Source organism: Perognathus longimembris, chromosome 7, assembly GCF_023159225.1.
Source record: "Perognathus longimembris pacificus isolate PPM17 chromosome 7, ASM2315922v1, whole genome shotgun sequence".
In the NCBI taxonomy this organism is placed as follows: Eukaryota; Metazoa; Chordata; class Mammalia; order Rodentia; family Heteromyidae; genus Perognathus; species Perognathus longimembris.
The window spans coordinates 71420048-71441044 of record NC_063167.1 but is presented as its reverse complement, the minus strand read 5'-3'; the positions used below and the strand labels follow the sequence as shown (position 1 = coordinate 71441044).

General features: G+C 42.7%; 1 protein-coding gene across 2 annotated transcripts in view; it reads right to left on the bottom strand.

Moving 5' to 3' along the window:
* Nucleotides 1-1613: 1613 nt before the first annotated feature.
* Wdr3 (WD repeat domain 3) overlaps nucleotides 1614-20997 on the bottom strand; it is a 31200-nt gene continuing 11816 nt past the window's right edge. Inside the window, exons 10-27 of one of the 2 annotated variants that reach the window (XM_048351865.1) lie at nucleotides 20603-20716; nucleotides 18894-19124; nucleotides 15901-15994; nucleotides 14916-15017; nucleotides 13276-13361; nucleotides 12936-13071; nucleotides 11804-11860; nucleotides 10823-10923; nucleotides 9933-10044; nucleotides 9429-9563; nucleotides 8886-8936; nucleotides 8383-8448; nucleotides 7853-7945; nucleotides 6204-6251; nucleotides 5346-5389; nucleotides 4148-4276; nucleotides 2841-2934; nucleotides 1614-2213 (exon numbers count right to left, since the gene is read on the bottom strand). In XM_048351865.1, the coding sequence (XP_048207822.1) occupies nucleotides 2058-2213; nucleotides 2841-2934; nucleotides 4148-4276; nucleotides 5346-5389; nucleotides 6204-6251; nucleotides 7853-7945; nucleotides 8383-8448; nucleotides 8886-8936; nucleotides 9429-9563; nucleotides 9933-10044; nucleotides 10823-10923; nucleotides 11804-11860; nucleotides 12936-13071; nucleotides 13276-13361; nucleotides 14916-15017; nucleotides 15901-15994; nucleotides 18894-19124; nucleotides 20603-20716 (1849 nt within the window). In that variant the 3' untranslated portion in view covers nucleotides 1614-2057. Of the gene's footprint in view, nucleotides 2214-2840; nucleotides 2935-4147; nucleotides 4277-5345; nucleotides 5390-6203; nucleotides 6252-7852; nucleotides 7946-8382; nucleotides 8454-8885; nucleotides 8937-9428; nucleotides 9564-9932; nucleotides 10045-10822; nucleotides 10924-11803; nucleotides 11861-12935; nucleotides 13072-13275; nucleotides 13362-14915; nucleotides 15018-15900; nucleotides 15995-18893; nucleotides 19125-20602; nucleotides 20717-20997 lie in introns of both variants that reach the window. The other variant, XM_048351866.1, reaches the window with a different exon arrangement.

The window sequence follows — 20997 nt, the reverse complement described above, 5'->3', positions numbered from 1 at the left end:
ATTGGATACTGGCTTTCCAACTTTTTGGACTTAGGACTACTTTTATATTACTAAAAACTACTGAAGATTCCAATGTTTTTGTAGGTTGTGGGGCTTAAACTCTGGGCACTGTCCCTGAGCTCTTCAGGCGCTCTACCACTTGAGCCACAGCTCAAAACTTCCAGTTTTCTGATAGTTAATTGGAGATAAGAGTCTCATGGACTTTCCTACTGGGGCTGGCTTTGAATGACAATCCTCAGATCTCATCCTGCTGAGTAGCTAGGATTACAGGTGTGAGCCACTGGCACCTGGCTCCAATGAGCTTTTTGTAGGTGAAATCTATTCCTTTTCATCAGTTGGAATTCAAACTGGCAAAGTGTAAGTTCACTGAAACAACTAATGAGCCCACCATCCTGATCTTTCTCTTTTTTTTTTTTTTTTGCCAGTCCTGGGGCTTGAATTCAGGGCCTGAGCACTGTCCTTGGCTTCTTTCTGCTCAAGGCTAGCACTCTGCCACTTGAGCCACAGCGCCACTTCTGGCCGTTTTCTATATATGTGGTGCTGAGGAATCGAACCCAGGGCTTCATGTATACGAGACAAGTGCTCTTGCCACTAGGCCATATTCCCAGCCCCACCATCCTGATCTTAGTAACATCTTTAATCAAAACTATTTTCCCTCAATGAAGAGTGACAGACAATTTCACTCATCTCTAGCATCTGGCTAGATGGAATTCAGCTACTTTCTCCTCACTCTCTATTCAGTCTGTTACTGATAGCATTGTCACACATTTGAGCACGTAGAGAGCACACCTTGTGCTCAAGAGAGAAAAGAGCAATCATGTCTCCTGTGTTTCTTCCTGCTGTCCGCCTTATAGTCAGCTGAGGCTGGGGGTGCAAGCTGTCAGACAGGTTGGGCTCCTCCGGGGGAGTAAAGCCCCAATTTCAGCACAAAACAAAACGAAAAATGACAGAAAACATTCACGGGCAATTATTCACTTTCTGTTCTGAGGCATGAATCCAAGAAGTACAAATAGGACATGGATGTAGTCTCTCTTTGCATCAAGAATTACCTAAAAAAATAATTCATCTCATGATGGCAGGGATATGTGCCAAAACCAAAGATAAATTCCATGGACATCACAAGAGACCATCGGGCTCTCCAGTATCCATCCACTCGCCTTCCCAGAGCCGTCTTCAGTAACTGCCAAAGTTCATTCCTGGAATGGTAACACCTCCACACCCCCTACCTCATGCCAGTAATTGTGTCATGATTTACAGATCTGTAACTTGGGATACAAATGTCCAAGCCACACACAAAACCCACACCCCTGAGCCAGAGAAGATGTTGGCAACACAACTCAGTAACTGGGATAAAGTGGATTCATAGGAAGATAAGAAACAATCTGAAAGATGCAGAAAATATGAATAGACCTGTAACAAGTAGTCTAAGTCATTTAAAACTCTCCTGCCTTGAAAACCCATTGTTCAGAGATGTCTGTGTCAACCTTTTTCTACAACATTCGTACTTCTCGAAATCCGTATCATGTAGACAGATACACAGAGCCTGATACACATGTATCAGGTACACAGAGCCACCTAGACACTACTTCACTACTGAGAGAACTTTGCCTGGCTACTCTCTGGAAACAGCTATTTTATTTGGAAACATATAAACGGCAATGAAGAAACACAGGTCTAGGGAGGCTGTCCTCGAGATGTTCCTGTTCCTTTCAGCTCCAAAACTCCATGACACTGCATTTACAGGAAAAGGCCAGTCAGGTGCCTGACTGCCTCTAAAGGAAGTAAAACTCAAAGGAAAATAACAAGTTATACAATAATAAAATCATCTGCCACAAAATAAATAAACTTCTGAAAAGTTCATTTGAACTCTTAACTACCTAATATAAAAGATTCCTTGCTCCCTGCTAGCATGTAAAGGCAAAACTTCTGCATGGCGAGCCCTTCTGTAACATGATCTTCTGTTATCTGCGGTTGTTAAGATGATGGCCATCGTCATGTCACTATCACTCAGCCTAGGAGTTCCTGTACATGGAAAGTAGAAAGTGGTAGTTTCCATTCTAAGTCAATGTTAAAATCATCTTCCTCTTGTTTTTCCTCTTCCTCCTCTTCTCTTCCAACTGGCTCATAGCTTCAGCAAAAAACATAACTTCACTCTTCGCCTCACATTCCCTCTTGAGATAATCAAGACCAGCCATATTGAAGCCAATTACATCCTGGAGAAAAATATGAGAGATTATAAACTTTCTTCCCTTACAACACCCTGGTTGTACTGTATCAAGGTCGGGGTGGGGGAAGATCCTGGCTTCTGTCGTTGATGGTGCTAAGGGCTTTTCTTCTTTATGTTTGTATGTACCTCTGTGTGTGTGCGTGCGGCAACCACTGGGGCTTGTACTCCAGGGCCTTGTGCTCTCACTTGGCACTCCACCACTACAGCCACACACACCCCTTTCCGGCTTTTTGCTAACTAATAGTATTTTTATTTTTGTCAGTTGTGGGGTTTGAACTTGGGACCCGGGCACTATCCCTGAGTCCCTTTGTGCTCAAGTGGCAGCACCATTTATATTGGTTAATTAAGAGGTAAGTCGGTAGGATTTTTGTCTGCTCAGGTTGGCTTCAAACTTTGATCCTATCTCAGTCCCGAGTAACTAGGATTATAGGTATAAGCCACTGGTACCTGGCTTACCTTCTTTTATTGTTTTAAATCAATTCCTAAAAGCTCCCATAAAAGTCTTCTCTCAAATACATGATGGATATAGCAAAGACCAGGCACAGCATACTCTGCCGCCTCTAAGTCACACACCCAGGAGGAGTCTGCCTTATTACTATGGAAAGACACTTACCTGAACTTGTCTCACTTTTGAAATAGTTGTTTCCTTTAGTTTCTCTATCACGGGCACGAGCATTTGGTTGCTGGTAATCTGTCCGAAGTGAATCCTAACAGGAAAACAAGAGGGTCACGTTGCAGAGGTTCAGGTCCTACTGTTCCTCCTCGAAACAGCAAGCAGACAATCGAAGCACTACCAACAACATACAGGTACCTCTCACCACACCACAGGAGCACAGCAATGCTTCTAGAAAAAAAATTCACCTAACTTGACAACAATTTTTAAGTTCTAAACTTTATGACCCATGCAACTCATCTCCAAAGCTATTTCTGTTTCTAGCAATCTACCACATGACCAGAATGTGTGTGACAATGTACAGAAAGCTTGGAGACAAAGCAGAGCCTCTTGAGAAATGCTAACGTTTTTCTCCTGAGACCCTAAGAAAATGAGTCAAAGTCTGACCTGGCCTCCCAGGAGACCCTCAGTCTGACCTGGCCTCTCAGGAGACCCTCAGTGCCCCTGCGTGCTTCCTCTTGAGCAGCGCCCGTCTGTAACACTCCAGGCACAGGGGGCGCTCACGCCACCCAGTCAGCAGCACACCTGCCGCAGCACCAGAGATGACTATGGAAACACATACACCAAATTCTCTGTATCTAACCGAATGGAATAAATACATTTCCTATGTGTTCTTGAGCTTCCTCCCACAGATGTGCACATCTCCATGTGTACCTGCAGAGACCTGGAGAAATACGCTATTCTTCAACAGGTTCTAAACAAAGTACTTCAGAAGAGCAAGGGAAGCACACTGGCTGCCCAGGCCTCGGCTGAAGCACACTGTGCAGCCCCAGAGCCGCTGCTACTCTAGAGGGCTCCAGAGCCCAGCGTGGACAAAGCACCCTGGGCAGCGTGGCCCCACTGCCTGTGGTTTACAGAAGGCCATTACTCTTCTTGCTAGAGGCAAAGGGCAGTCAAAAGGAAGGATTTCATTTCATGTAACACCATATTTTTTTCACTGTCTCTGAAGCTGAAGCAAGGCTTTTTAAAAGTGGGTCCCAGGGACTGGGAACATGGCCTAGTGGCAAGAGTGCTTGCCTCCTATACATGAAGCCCTGGGTTTGATTCCTCAGCACCACATATATAGAAAATGGCCAGAAGTGGTGCTGTGGCTCAAGTGGCAGAGTGCTAGCCTTGAGCAAAAAGAAGCCAGGGACAGTGCTCAGGGCCTGAGTCCAAGGCCCAGGACCGGCAAAAAATAAATAAATAAAAGTGGGTCACTCAGGCAGAGCAGACAAGCATGACATTTCCTCTGCCAAGACACCTACCTGAGGAGGAAGAAGAGACATCGACAGAGAAGCTCCACATCAGAGCCCAGCTGGATGAACTCATTGAAGAGGGTCAGGACGTCAGGCACGTAGGAGAAAGGCAGCACAAGCAGAGACTCTTCCAGCTCACTGGAGAAGGAAAACAAGCGCAATCTGTCATGTTCCTCAACACGAACAATTAGTGAATTTCTACCTTCATGTCCCATTTTTCTACTACTTTTATATCGGAATATTTCCCTCCTTTTAGAGTTGAAATATGATTGTCTATTCTGCAGAGGATACTTATTTTGCCAGTCCTGGGGCTTGAACTCAGGGCCTGAGCTCTGTCCCTGAGCTTTTCTGCTCAAGGCTAGCACTCTGCCACTTGAGCCATAGCCACTCCTTTTTTTCTGTTTATGTAGTACTGAGGAGTGGAACCTAGGGCTTCATGCAAACTAGGCAAGCAATCTACCACTAAGCCACATTCCCAGTCCCAGTAGATGATTCTTTCAAATGTGTATTTTTTGTTTGTTTTTAACACTAATTTTGATGCTCAGAATACATTCTGTTCCAGGGCATGCTGGGAAAATCTCTTTCTTTCTCAGATGAATAACGTTCCCAGAGCCTTTTGTTGACTACCCAATGTCTACACGATACTTTTTTTTCTGTGTATGTTGGTTTCCAGGCTTTCTAGCCTGCAATGGTGACTGCGTCCATCACCTGACTGTGTACCCTATGGCACTCGCATGTCAGAGACCAACTCCCCATGTAGCAGTCCTATCATCAGCTGACTAATTCTAATTAGAAATCCAACACGATTCCAATTGGGGTGAGAAATCAATTCATTAAAGACAATGTAATCTTAAAAATGCAGAAGTAGTGTACCACTGATCACTTTCCTTTACATTGCTCTAGTGACATACAAGCACATTAAATATATATTATGATTCATCAGAAAAATAGCCTCAATAGAACTTTTCATGAAGATACATCAAAAGGTAAATTGTAAATAACACTACTTCAGGGTTGCGGGTATGACTCAAGCAATAGATCACTTGCTCAGCAAACATGAGGCCCTGAGTTCAAACCCCAGCACCACCAAAATCAAAATAGGAAACCCCTTTCAAGAAATGAACAATTCTGACTTTATTAACAAAGGAAATATTCAGATAAGTGTTCAGTAAATGTTAGTACCTGGAAAATTCTAACTAGAACTCACCTTGATTTGATTCCTTTAAAAATCTCTAATACATAAGCTGAAGGCTACAAGGGAAAGATAACACCATCAGAGGCATTCTTGATCAGTTTCTACTAAACATGTTTAATTTCTATCTCCCACCAAAACAAAGACTTGAGAAAGTGACGTTCTAAACAGCAAGGCCGACATGGCTCCGAGCTGACCAGATGTGTGTAAATGACCTATGCTTCCCAGCCATGTTACCTGTAAGTGAGGAAGCTCCCTTATAAGATGGAGGTATTCTGACAAGAGTACTGAATGGGAAATACAAGCAAAATACTAACTGGTGCTTGCTAGCTAAGCATATTCTATTGTTACTCCCTGTTCCCAACTTTCTCTCTTTGATTTGTGTTGACTTTTCTTCAAAAGACTTTCAACTTCATTGAAATGAACAGACTCTAAAGGTCTTTCGTTACTAAACATAAATAAGCACCAGAAGAAAACAGAAGAATATATACAGTCTAAACAAAAAGAATTACTTTGAATGTACCACTGAAAGGGTCCTTTAAAAACCAAAAATATCAAGCTGTATAGGGGTGGCATCTGTAACCCTAGCTACTCAGGAGGCTAAGATCTGAGGACTGTGGTTCCAAGCCAACCCAGGCTTCTCCAGTTAACCAGCGAAAAAACTGGAAATGGAGCTTAGGGACAGCATCCAGGCCCTGAGTTCAAGCCCTATATTGCTGGCACCAAAAATACCACAGACCACTGCCTGTACTCAAGGAAGAGTTTCAAAGACAAAAGATGTCCCAGCATATCCATCCCCAGTAATGCCTCTTCACTTCCTGTCTTGTCTCAAAGGTAGTCTTGAGTTACCAAGGACAAATACATCCAACTCACTGAGATGTTGCCGTGCGCCCTCAGAATGGGGTTCACAGGAAGAGGAACCTGTGGAGAGATTGTTTTAAAAAGTCATTAAAAGCATGAGATTTCCATGGCGCTCCACGGAGTAACAAAGCACTTTGCCATTTTAGAAAGAGAAAGACCCTAAGAAACTAAGGGTAAAAGAATTATCAGGTGTCTTGGTTATTTAGTAATTATGAATGAGTTTGGGCAATACCTTTTATCTAAAGATCTGAAATGGGTATTCTGGCTCTCAACACAATGTAGGAACACAAATTTCTAGTCAAAACACTAATCACCCCAATTTATGACTTCCTAACTTTCCCTTTTTACTTATTTATTTATTTAAAATTGTACATCAGCAACAGCATTTAAGTTTTTGGTTTCCAAGTTGGTCCAAGTGCAAGCTGGTAGACAGCACACCTGCTTAAGGGTGGGCATATGGGTCCAGGCAGGAACAATTTCCCCCAAATAAGGAGCTGTAGTCTCTGGAGGCAAGATGGAATGCTAGAAAGGACCAGAGTAAGTTAAGGATTTGAATCCTTACTCTGCTATGTTCTATAGAATGCCATGACTTTAAATAAGACTACCTCCCTGAGCCTCGTTTCCTCATTTGTAAAATACAAACAGTAATGTCCCTTTTCCTCAGAGCTGTTTTTTCTTCTGAATGTTGGTCTCTTTCCAGGAATCTATCAACTTCATTTAAGTTGATGGGTTTATTAGCATATAGTTGTTCATAATATTCTGTTACTAACCTTTTGTATCTGTGGGATCTATAGGATCTGTAGTAATGTCACCTCATTTCTCTCATTCCTGTTATTAGGGTTATTGAGTTTTAAAAAACGTAAATAAGTTCTGGCATCTGGTAGGTTTTAAGTAAAAGTTTCCTGTTTGGACTCTGTAGTCTCAAAGAGTCAAGGCTATACTTTTTAAACTGCTTCAAATTGCTGGTTCTATCTGTCTGTCTGTCTGTCTGTCTCTATCTCCCCACCTACTACCTACCTAACTACCATTCAACCCTCTCTCCTCACTCCTAACCCAATTCTCATTATCCAATTGGTAGTTGGGAAAAAGAATACAGGAAAAATGAAAAACAGAAATTCAGGTCCCTAAGAGGCTCTTGACAGATGTAGAACTTTTCAAAATATGCAATCAGGTCACGGTTTCTTAGAAGTAGAGAGCCATAGAGTTCCTTGGACGCTCGAATCACATATGCTCAAGCTCAAAGAAAGCAAGCCAAAGTATACTGAAAAAAAAAAAAAGACTATGATTTTATTCTCCTTGCCTTTTTGTCTCTAGAAAATAAATATATGTTGCTAGGAAAACTATCTGATCCAAAATAAAGTGACTTCCGGCCAAAAGGTTATTGAGCTGGAGTGAAGAGCAGGAGACTTTGCTAGACCAGCCTGTAGGGTGCATACATGCTTGAAATAAAATTTTCTCCAGATCAAGCCTTCCCTTTTTATTAATACTGTAAAGCTTCTTTCTTCCCATAATTCCTCCATATATTCTAAGGTGAGAATTATTACTGAATTGGACTGCATTTATTTCATTTCTGCTCTAGGTTGACATAAAGTCTTAAATGACCATTTTCTCAGGAATTGTATTTACTGAGATCCCCAGTAATAGCTGAATGAACAACCCACCTCTTTCCCTGCAGCTTTACAAATGGCTCTGTGTTCTTTCATTTTTGCAGTTTCTTCTCGGTACAGCTCAACGGCTTCCATGATCCTCTCAGCCTATGGAGATGATGAGAAAGGAAAGCAATCATACCACACGCACTATCATCATGGGACAGAGCAACCTCACATTCTGACAAAAATGAATAGCCCAAATCAGTTTAATAAAGATGTGCCAAAAGAGTGCCAAGGAACATTAAGAGATGCTTTCATTTTTTCCTTTTAACTCTGTAGGGACGAGACGAGATGTCCTCAACCCCTATGGTCAGGAGACTCACTGGATACTCCAGTGGGCAGTTCCCCAAGAGCACCTGTGAGGTGCTCGTTAAACCCACACTGGCCAGATGCACAGCCTCTTGGAACAGAGGCTGTGACCTGCACCCTAAAGCTCACCAACTCTTTGACACAAAGAAGTTATATACTTGAAACACAGTAAGACTTCTAACTGAAAAGTCAGAATTCTATCTAAGAATGAGACATATTTTATACCAACTTACCGCTTTCACTGTCTCGATAGTTTTCTTTCCGGTAAAGTAACTACTACCTTCAGTCTCACCTGGAACCTGCAAGAAATAAAGGTTCATAAACAGTACCATGGACAAGAGTTAAAGGGACAATCAATAAATCATATATGAAGAATAGGCATTGTTTTATGAAAATGGTTAATAGCTCTCAGCTACTATGAACTGAATGATCACAAAAATACATGTGGTCACAAAAATACCCTGCAAAATGTTTAAAGTACCCAACTTTTCACACCTTTTCTGACACTTTTTTGGAGGAGGAGGGGTAGTGCTGGGTGAGTGCTTGTTGGGTAGACTCCCACTTGAGCCAAGCTCCCAGCCAGATTTGCCCCACACTTGGTCCACCACATACACTATATACAGCATGGAAGGAAACACCAGACTCCTCCTCACTCCCGCTGGTGAGGAGGTTATGCCACACAGCACCCACCCCACGTCCACTTCCTGTAAAAATTTTCTATCAGATATTTACTTACTGCTGGTTGGTCTTCCTTGGCCACACTCTCCTCATATTCTGCTTCCCTTTGCTGCAATGAGAGACAAAGTTAATTTGAGAGAAAACAAGAGATGCTCCTATAAAAGTACAGTAAGAAGCTTGTCCTCTCCATCTCCTCCCCCGCTCTGCTCTTCATTATGCTAGTACTGGGCCCTGAACTCATGGCCTGCCTGGTGCTGTCCCTTAACTTTTCTGCTGAAGGTCTACCACTTGAGTCACAGTTTCTTGCAGGTTAACTGGAGATAAAAAATCTCATGGATTTGTCTGTTTGGGCTGATTTTAAACTGTGATCCTTGGATCTCAGTCTACTAAATAGCTAGGATTATAGGAATGAGGCACCAGCACCCAGTCTGAAGCCACTTCTTTAGGAACACAGTCTCCAAAGCATCACTTCCTGTTTGGCTTCTGAAATGGAATCATGTTGGACAGTTCTAGACAGAAAATTTCAGCTGGGGCAGACTTTCAGTGACACACCCCTCCCTGCCCCCCGCAGCAAATTCAAAGCCAAACTCCAAGTCATTACCATTTCTCTTTCTTCCTCTAGAATCAGAGGCTCCCTTGTTCTCTCCCAAAGTCTCAGAGATTTGTCGTGAGATGATGAGACAACATAGTCTCCATTGGGACTGACAGCCAAGCACCAGACTTCCTGGTGGTGCCCCTAGACAAGGAGAAACAAGTATAACCCGAGTCAGAGGAATTCTTCATGGCCCACTTCCTGCTTAGATGAGGGGATAATAGATGAAAACGTATTTCTCCCTGGTGCTTGAGCTCAGGGCCTAGGTACTGACTGTCTCTTAGCCTTTTCTACTCGAAGCTGGTACTCACAGCTCCACTTCCTGATTTTTGGTGGTTAACTGGAAATAAAAAGCCTCAACAACTCTCTTGCATGGCTGGCTTCAAACCTCAATCCTTGGATCTCAGACTCCTAAGTAACTAGGATTACAGGTGCGAGCCTTGGGCGCCCAGCAATGAAAACATTTTTAAAGGAGTTCTGCAGACCCGAGCAAGCATACAGGCAAGAGGTTACCTCTAGCGTTTGTATGTGTTCAAATTTGTCTGCATCCCACTGCTTAATCTTCTGGTCTTTCCCAGCAGTGAAGAAGAGGTGAGACTTGGGTACAAACCGCAGGTACATCACACTAAAAAGAGAAACCTAATTGTTATTGGATGCCAGGATAGATAAGAAGAGTCCTACACATATTAACAACTTTGTCTTGCTAGTTCCAGAGTGTCTATTTTTGGAACTCTGAACTTTCCATTTATCACTATATGCTCTAGGGAGTTAGTGCTCATGTATCACTCAAAGAAAGGCCTCCAAGCCAGACCCAAAGAAACATGGACTCTATGGTCTCCCTTATTGGGAATAATTAGTACAGGTTTAGGCAAGTCATAGCAGAGCATCACAAGGCCCAATAGCTATACTCTTATGAACACATAAGATGATGCTAAGTGAAATGAACTCCATGTTATGGAAACAGTTGTAACTATTTTCAACGTCCTATGTGTATCTGTAGCTTCTATTATTGATGATGTTCTTGTATCACCTTCCTGTGGTTGTACCTACACTATCTCTGTAATCTTATCTGAGTATATTGGAAACCGTGTATACTGGTATTGGAAGTAGGAAATTGAAAGGGAATACCAAATTTGAGAGACACAGGGTAAAAAAAGACAAACAACTACAACTACAAAAGCAATACTTGCAAAACTGTTTGGTGTAAGTGAACTGAACACCTCCATGGGGGGGGGGGGAGGGAAAGGGGTAGGAGGGAGGGGGGTATGAGGGACAAGGTAACAAACTGTACAAGGAATGTATCCAGTGCCTAACGTATGAAACTGTAACCTTTCTGTACATCAGTTTGATAATAAAAATTTGAAAAGAAAAAAAGGAAAGGCCTCCAAGAAGACCATGCCTACCTGTCATCATGGGCAAAGAGGGACTTGTGGCAATCCCCAAAGTCCAAACCCCAGATTTTCACATTCCTATCAGCAGAGCCAGTGGCTATTAGTGCCCCATCCTGTGAAAAAGAGAAGCAAAAGAACATGTAAGGCCCAAATCCTCTGTTAGGTTATTTAACAAATTAGCGAGGACACTTAATCCATTTTTCCCCAAGGCAATCAAATAAAGACAAAACTATTTCATCTCTCTACTTGGGAGTACCTGCTTCTCTGCTTTTACCTACAGAGCTTACTTTTAAAATGCCTATATGTCCTAAGTGGTGACATGGTTCACGTGGTAGAGTGCCAGCCTTAAGCAAAAAAGCCAAGTGAGATTAAGAGGCCCTGAGCTTAAGCACCAGTACCAATGCATGCGCATGCACAAATGCACAAGCATGGTAAGGGAAAACAGAAACCCTGTGCTCCACATTTTCAAATAGCCAGAGCACAGTTACTATGCCTTGCTGGGGTGGTCCACTTACTTCATTAATAAGAGACTATCGAGACAGAATGAGGTTAGGAAATGTATACTCTGCTCCCTATCATAATTTTCTCTCCTTTTTCCCTACTCCAATGCTCAGTCAAATGGCTGTGAGCACACGGGTGGCACGGCTGTAGCTATCCTTCCCGCACACAGTAGACACAGCACTGTTAACCTAAGAGCAAACGGTGGGCATGCTCTTTTTGGAGCTATTTATTTCAGGGCATTCCATCTATTATAGAACATTAGACAACTACTTGGGAAAGCTAAACTCATAAAATTACCACGCATATACAATAAGTAGATACATTTAAGATGTAATTGTAATAGATATTACTTTGTAATTGTTTTAGAGAATGACAGAACCACATAATAAAAACACTCTAAAACTGAGATGTCAACATCAAACTAAGAATGGTGAAAGTGCCTGCTTTAGAAAAGACAGCTTTTTACAGAGACAAGATGCAAGCTTTACTCACGTAAGAGATGTCCATACAGATAACGGGCAGTTTGTGTCCATACAGTGAGAGGAAAAACTAAACGTTAAAAAAGAACATAAATAATGCATGAAATAATTTCATTACATGTGGGTTAAAAGTTAGGTCTAAAGGTAACACACACATTTCTGAGTTACTCTGTAATTTCAAGACAAACAGCTTACTAAGAGTACTACCATGGGGGCTGGGGATATAGCCTAGTGGCAAGAGTGCCTGCCTCGGATACACGAGGCCCTAGGTTCGATTCCCCAGCACCACATATACAGAAAACGGCCAGAAGCGGCGCTGTGGCTCAAGTGGCAGAGTGCTAGTCTTGAGCGGGAAGAAGCCAGGGACGGTGCTCGGGCCCTGAGTCCAAGGCCCAGGACTGGCCAAAAAAAAAAAAAAAGAGTACTACCATGGAAGTGAGGACCCTATAGACACCCACCACAAGTCCCACGGCACAGTGAGGCAAGGAGGCCCAGGCAGCCCAGGCCTCGGTCAGAATACAGCACGCATCCTCTCCCCAGTTTCCTCAGCTGAAAGACTCTGGGACTCTTGTTTCACAGAATTTCTTCCAGGTCAAATCCAGTCTTATTGACACTCTGGGCATAGGGCACAATAACACATTTTGGGGCTTTTTATTTTAAGCAACCCAAATGATCCTGACACACAACCAGGTGTGACAAGATTGCCTGGGACACCTAGCAGTGCTCTTAAAACTACTGGCCATGGGCTGGGGATATGGCCTAGTGGCAAGAGTGCCTGCCTCATATATATGAGGCCCTGGGTTCGATTCCCCAGCACCACATATACAGAAAATGGCCAGAAGTGGTGCTGTGGCTCAAGTGGCAGAGTGCTAGCCTTGAGCAAAAGGAAGCCAGGGACAGTGCTCAGGCCCTGAGTCCAAGCCCCAGGACTGGCCAAAAAAAAAAAAAAACTACTGGCCATGACAGGATTTTCTGCCGTTATAGCCAGTACTTGCCCTGGTAGAATCATGTTTTCATTTATACATATTTTTAGAAAATATACTACAGTTTAAACTGGGTATGGTCAAGGCCACTTCTTTATACTCTCCACACAAATTCTAACAATGTCACTCAGAAAGAAAACACTGCAGAAACAACCACTGTACCTTTAATGTGTCAACATAGAATATCTTCACAGTACAGTCCAACAAAGACACAGCCAACAGCTTCTGATTAGGAGAGTAACTGACACACAGGACATCTTCGTCTAGCTGTAAGGTTCGAGTCTGCTTCACTGAAAGTCTAGTACCACAGAAAACATCAAAAAACATAAATAAATATCTATATATCTATATATCTACATATAGATAGATAGATAGATATATGAGTACTCTACCAATGGAGATAATTCCAAAGTCCACAGCATGACAGACATAACTCAGGTCAAAGGCCCTTCCATGACTCCCACTTCACCCTCAAAAATGGACACAAAAAATGTCCACTCACCTCTTTTGGCTACTATTTTCATCTTTCACCAACTCAAAGTCCCAAAACTTGACAGACTTATCTGCACCACCTGTCACAAAGCCACGCTGGAACGTAAATGATATTTGAATGAAAAACTACTTTAGCAGAGAAACTAAGCTAAGAACAGTCATTTTTGAAAAAACTCTAAACTTGACGGCTAGGAATATGGCATAGTGGCAAGAGCGCTTGCCTCCTATACATGAAGCCCTGGGTTCGATTCCCCAGCACCACATATATAGAAAACGGCCAGAAGTGGCACTGTGGCTCAAGTAGCAGAGTGTTAGCCTTGAGCAAAAAGAAGCCAGGGACAGTGCTCAGGCCCTGAGTCCAAGGCCCAGGACTGGCAAAAATAAAAAATATAAACTTGTATTTTTGAATAGGAAAATGCAGCTCCTCAAGCCCTTTCTGAGTTCTTTAGCTGTCATAAACTTCATTTGAGAATTCCTAGCACAGCCCAACACAAGCAGAGATGTCCTTTTCCAGGGAAAAGGTCAGTGACACTTTTTTTTTTTAGTTTGTTTATTAATTGAACACAAAATTTTTTTTTACAAGGTGTTGTGCAAAAAGGGTACAGTTACATAGTAGGGCAGTGTGTACAATTCTTGTGATATCTTACGTCCTGTTTTTCTATCCCTTCTCTAGGTCAGGTAGACATATATACAATATACACTGTATCAAGAACATATATAGTATTCACAGACTTGGTCTCTACTGTCTCTCCGTCTCCCTTTGTTAACAGTCATATATCAGGGAGATCATGCCCCTTTGTTTTCTGTGTTCTAGGCTTGTCTCACTCAACATTATTTGTTCGAGTTTTGACCTCAGTGACACTTTTGTTAGCATCAGGAAAGAAAATCCTTAATGAATATGGCTGGGTATTTTGCCTCCTAACAGGGCAGAAGTTGAATGAATCAGATATATGCAGTGAAACTAGCTTACAAGCATACATTGCATGGATGATCTGGCTAAGCTTGGTCTGAGGGTACCAGGGCAAGCCTGCAATGCCTCTGCTTAAAAGTCGGAGGTGATTTTTCAAGATCGAGACAGAAGACATGCTGTAGGGGAATAAGAGTCTCCTGTCTGCAGTGTTGCTCAGGAAAATTTTTCTTTGAGAAGTATCATAGCCATTGGTAAAAACATACAACTGTGGGACTACATAATTTGATGCTACATTGGTACTGAGAGAGATTAGCTGAACTGGAATTAATTCCTTGACAACTGTTTGCATGGAATGGGTATCATATATGACATCTAAAGACGAGACTAACAAAAAGAGGTTTCTTTAACGAATCCCTAACAGAAATCTTTTTTTTTTTTTTTCCTGGTCCTGGGGCTTGAACTCGGCCTGAGCACTGTCCCTGGCTTTTTTTTTTTTTTTTTTTTTGCTCAAGGCTAGCACTCTACCACTTGAGCCACAGCACCACTTTCAACTTTTTCTGTGTATGTGGTACTGAGGAATCGAACCCAGGGCTCCATGCATGCTAGACAAACACTCTACCACTAAGCCACATCCCCAGCCTCTGACGAAAATGTTTCTTAGGCAAACATTAAGCTTGATGGGACAGTTGGGAAATGCAGTGGAGTGCTGCCGCTCAGCACTGTAGGACTGGGTTAGTCACCTGATCTGGAGAGAGGGACATGGACCACAAAGCCCCGTCGTGGGCCTCTATCGTCTCCAGCAGGTTTCCCGAGGCCAAGTCATAAAGCTGCAGCTTCCCCGTCTAGGAAGACACAAAGAGACCACAGCCCTTATGAGCACCCATCATGATCCATGCCAACACTCTAGGGAACAGCTCATAACCAAGCAGCCAGAAGGTGATCAGCCTGGGCTGTACAGTAAGATCTTATCCAAAACAAAATCCAAACGAGGAAAAAAGCCAGAGATACCAGAGACTCTATTCTTTTTTTTTTTTTTATTCTTAATCAACTACTAACACTACCACATCTGTCTTAGCAGCTCTACTATCTGTCAGTTCTTTGCTGTGGCCCAGTTTCTGTACTATTGATGGCATTCTTTAGCTCTGAAGTGTGCTTACATCCTCCTACCTGCACAATCACCAAGGTGAACAAGGGTCAAGCAACACACCCAAAGGTCGCATAGCTAATAAGAACCACAGCCTGCATTCAAATGTGGGTCAGTGTTGTATCCTGTCACCCAGATGAAGGAACACCAAGATTTATGAAACTTGCTCCTAATTATAGAACTTGAAGCGAAAAACCCATATCTGCTAAGGCCCATGTAGCAGCCCCTGCTTGATCAGCCTCTAGGAATGAGGATTTGCTAACCTGGGTTTATCTGAATGTTTCTACTAGATACCAGATATTTAACAGACACCCATCACTTAATGTGGTTTAACATCAATTAAGACTATTCTATGTGATCATAACAAAATGCAAGAAAAGATGATCAAAATGCTAAAGGGAGTTAACCCAGGATGATAACTGTAATGTTTTTCTTCATAATTTGACATATAGTTTTGCTGATTCTTTTTAAGCAAGAAAATCTTTCTTAAAAGAGCCAGATTTTACAAACATTTTAAGATACTGAGTAGAACCTACAACCTCCCTGTCCCCGCCCAAATCCAAGAAAAACCTTGGTCTTACCTTTGTTCCTATGACTACCTGCCTATCACCAGGAACAAAGAATGAGCAGAGAGCATACTCGCAGGCCATTGTGCGGATGCACTGCAGTGTAGACCTACGAGAGAGAAGGAATGAGTAGCTTTTGTGGTAAGGGACCCTGCCTTCCTACCTTAAAGGTCAAAGTGCAGGTTCTGACCCACATTTAGCTACAGAAGGACTAGCCTAACTGTGTATTTGTCAGAATGTGTCCTTTCCATTAAATATTGTATATATCCAGTGCTTTGCAATTTTCCAATATTTACTAAATGCCAAGTATAATTCCAGGTACTTCCAGCAAACGTAGCACTGGTCCCTAGCTTCAGAAGACAGCATTCATTGACAAGAATAAATATGTAAATATGAGGTATCAGATGAGGTATCAGTAGGTGCTATGAGGAATGGAATGCTAGTACAAGGGATAGAGAATGCAGAGAGAGGGAAAGAACAGGGCTGGTGCTTCCTAAGACAAGAAAGCCTGTAGATGAATGGGGAAGGATAGGTGCCAGGCACAAAGGACTGGGAGGCAGGCACACTTTTGATGTGTTTTAGGGATAGGATAGCAAGTAGGTCAGTGTAACCCTATAGAGAAGCTGAGGAACATAGTAAAAGGCAAGACATGTAGGATTTATTTTTGTGCCAATGCTGAGGCCTGAACTCGGCACTTTGCATTCTCCCTTAGAAGAGCCTACAGAGGAACAGCAAAAATAATGTAGGCCAATCAGGAACCATAAGAATAATATGGATGAGATGAAGGTGGCTTTGGTTGGAATGAACAGTGAACAGTGGCTGCATTCAGGACGAAGCTTGAAAGCAGAGCTGATTATTTGCTAACAGATTAGATGGCCTTGGGATAAGAGACAGAACTAAGGTAGAAGCCAGAAAATTAAGTGGATGTAACTACTTATACTAAGATAGTAATGTCTGTAGAAAGAGTGGATGAAGGGCTGGGAAAAAGGCCTAGTGGCAAGAGAGCTTGCCTCGTATACATGAAGCCCTGGGTTCGATTCTCCAACACCACATATCTAGAAAATGGCCAGAAGTGGTGCTGTGGCTCAAGTGGCAGAGCGCTAGCCTTGAGCAAAAAGGAAGCCAGGGACAGTGCTCAGGCCCTGAGTCCAAGCCCCAGGACTGGCCAAAAAAAAAAAAAAAAAAAAAAAGTGGGTGAAATTTTTTGGAAAAATAAAAAATATGAAATTGGTTTAAAAAATATACAATTTTAGATACTTAGACATCTGAGTGGTGACAGAAAGTATTGGGATATGTAAGTGTGATCTTCAGGGGAGGTTAATGCTAGATATGCTAAGTCATGAGATAAAGAAAGTGTATTACCCGAGAACACATAAAGTAAGTTCACCCTGAAGAACTTTAGTAGCTTGGGCCACTAAGACAAGAAGGATACAAGAAGAACTCTAAAAGAAACAGCCAACATGGGAAGGAGAAGTGTTCCAACATCAACAAAGTAATCAATTCACGACAATAGCATCAAATGAAGGTTGTAAGTCTGTGGGTTTATTAACAGGATCACTGATGAAATGTCAAAAGCTGTTTTGGCGAATGGGGGATAAATAGCCTCAGGGCTACTTGTGCAGACATCGGAATGAAGCAGTAACTAGACAAAAATGAGGATTATGACAGACTTTCTTATCGCTTTTCTCCCTTCCCTTCCATTCCCATTAGCTTTCTTTGTTCAAGAATGGTGTTCTACCACTTGAGCCACACCTCTACTTCTGGAGGTTTTATTTTTTTTGGCCAGTCCTGGGCCTTGGACTCAGGGCCTGAGCACTGTCCCTGGCCTCTTCCCGCTCAAGGCCAGCACTCTGCCACCTGAGCCACAGCGCCCCTTCTGGCTGTTTTCCATATATGTGGTGCTGGGGAATCGAACCGAGAGCTTCATGTGCACTCTTGCCACTAGGCTATATTCCCAGCCCAGTTTTGTTTTGTGCTGGTTCTGGGACTTGAACTCAGGGCCTGGGCACTGTATCTGAGCTTCTTTTGCTTAAGGCCAGCTTTCTTAACACTTAAGCCACACACAGCTCTATTTCTGGCTTTTTGGTAGTTTATTAGAGGCAAGAGTCTCATTAGCTTTCCTGCCCTGGCTGGCTTCAAATCACAGTCCTCTATCTCAGCCTCCTAAGCAGCTAGGATTCTGGTGTGAGCCACCAGTGTTTGTTTCTTCTAAAAGGGAAACATTAGAACATTACTGCACGCAGATGGTGCAGAAGAAGATGGCTAAAAAGGGAGAGGAGAAAGGAGCTGGGATATAAGCTGTAGTCAGCTTTGATTGTAAGAGCATAAGAAGGAAAGAGAGGAATGTGGATAGAGAGAGCTAAGCTGGCAGATAAAAACGAAGGCATGTGAAGTGTTTCAGATGTTCCCACTTTTAACTGAGCTAGAAAGGAGGATGTATGCTGAGAGGCTTGAAGTTTCTGAGACTTCAGGAAAGAGGACAAAGTATGAGAATGGCACTGAGAGATCACCTAAACTTGAAGAATAAGCAGGATGGTTATCTTCCACCCAAGTACACTGATAAACTCTGATTATGAAAAAGACTTTTCCTTTAAGCATCAATATTTAAAAGGCAACTGTTTATTTTCTGGACTCTAAAGGTCAATGGGCAAAATGTACCCAACATATAATTTGAGGGGTTTTTTTTTGTTGTTTTTTTGTTGTTTTTTTGCCAGTCCTGGGGCTTGGACTCAGGGCCTGAGCACTGTCCCTGGCTTCTTTTTTGCTCAAGGCTAGCACTCTGCCACTTGAGCCACAGCGCCACTTCTGGCCGTTTTCTGTATATGTGGTGCTGGGGGAATTGAACCCAGGGCCTCATGTACACGAGGCAAGCACTCTTGCCACTAGACCATATCCCCAGCCCCCCAACATATAATTTGAGAATTGTATTTCTGGCCTTGTGGATGCCAAAAAGACAATCCAAAGGGAAGGAAATTCTACTAGAAAGACCCCCAGGGGAGACTGCAAACCTGTTCCAGATCTTAACAGACTCCGCGGCTGCCGATAGCACAGCGATGTTGTCAGAGCTGAAGGACAGGGTCCGCACATCACTGCGGTGGCCCCCGAGGACGACCCTGCTGGTCCTGGATGGCTGAGGAGCAGCCAGGGATGTGTTCAGTGCATAGAGCTCGACCAGGTTGTTCTGGAGCAGGAAGACCACCTTTAACTCTCCCTGAGGAGAGTGAATGAAGTCAAAGGACCTGCAATGGGAAAATCATCAGTAAAATTCCAGCTAAGGCATTTCATCTACAGTCAACTATTTCTAAGGAAAAGGCTTCACAATGTCCTCAATCTATAGGAAGTTGGAATAAGTATAAAGAATTTACAAACAAGAGTGCTGAGTACTGAGCAGTAGCCAAGCATATAGTTTAAATCAGAATACCTGGGCTCATACCTTGGTTCATGTATATATCTTGGTTTTGTGTATTTTTAAAAATGATTTTAAATCGTTTCTGAACAGAGTACACTTTTTTTATGTTGATAGCAAAAACAGCTCAAGAATAACTAAAAATTATTACGGTAATTCAACCATGAGATGAGGGCACACGTGAGGGCAACTGGAGCAGAGGCAGTCCCAAATGTCTCAGTCGCTGTCATCAAATACAAGCCAGATACACAGCTTGCAAACACAATGGCAAAGTTAATACTTTATTACATGTTTATTTATTTTGGCCATACTAGGGGAGGCTGTTTTGTTATTTTGTTCATGCCAAAGAACTCAAGACTTTGAGTTCTCAGCTTCTACCACTAAAGCCATACCTCTACTTTCAGAACATCTTTTTCTATTGTGTGGGCTTAAACTTAGGGCCTGAGCTCTTTTACTCAAGACTAGCACCCTACCACTTTGAGCCCACAGCTCCACTTGCAGTTTCTGAGTATTTACTTGTAGATAAGAGAATCACAGAAACTTTTCTACTAGGCTGGCTTTGAACCACGATCCTCCAATCACAGCCTCCTGAGTAGCTAGGATTATAGGGTGAGCCACTGATACCTGGCTTTCAGAACTTTTTGCTGGCTAAGTGGCAATAAGAGTTTCTTGGGGACTTTTCTGCCGATTGGCTTTAAACCTTGATTCTCAAATCTCAGCCTCCTGAGTAGCTAGGATTATAGGTGTGAGGCAAAGGTGCCTAGCTCAGTCCCAGGGTTTGAACTCGGAGCCTTATGCATGCTTGGGATTTATACTACTAATTGAGCTATGCCTTGATCCCTCTGCTTTACTTTTTTTCAGATAGGATCATTTCTTTTTCCAGTTTAGCTGACTGTGATCCTTCTATCTACACCTAGCAGGAACCACCGCTAACTTGTTATTTGAGACATTTTTGCCCAGGCTGGCATCTTCTGAGCTCCTGAGTACCTGGGATTCTAGGTATGTTCCACCATGCCTAGCCACAGCTTAGTGATCTATAACAACTACGGATACTTTATTTATTTATTTGTCTATTTATTTATTTATTTATTTATTTATTGCCAGTGCTGGAGCTTGGACTCAGGGCCTGGACACTGTCCCTGGCTTCTTTTTGCTCAAGGCTAGCACTCTACCACTTGAGCCACAGCGCCACTTCTGGCCTTTTTCTATATCTGTGGTGCTGGGGAATTGAACCCAGGGCTTCATGTATATGAAGTGAGCACTTTACCACTAGGCCATATTCCAAGCCCCAGATACTTTATTTTTACTCACTTGATTTTGGAAGAAGCTTTGATATTAGCCACTCGCTGGATTTCATCTTGAAGAGTCCTTTCAACACTGACATCAAGGTCCTCCTCCTCTTCCTGCCCTTGGGAAGAATTTAACCTAGCCAGGAAAAAAAAAATACTGTCAAGCTATCATTTCTCTAGAAATAAAGATAGAGATAGTAAAACTAGAGATAGTTTTACTCTTCCTTGAGTGCAAACTCTGGCCCCAAGATAAGAAAGCCGAGTGACTTACTCTGAGGTAATTGAACCACACAGCCTCATCTGAGAAGGAACCAAGTAGATAAGCACTCCCCACAGTGGTATACCAACCCCTGGATTCAGAATGCAACAGCCCCTTACACATTTCCCTGAATGCCACTATAACTCAGATTACTCACT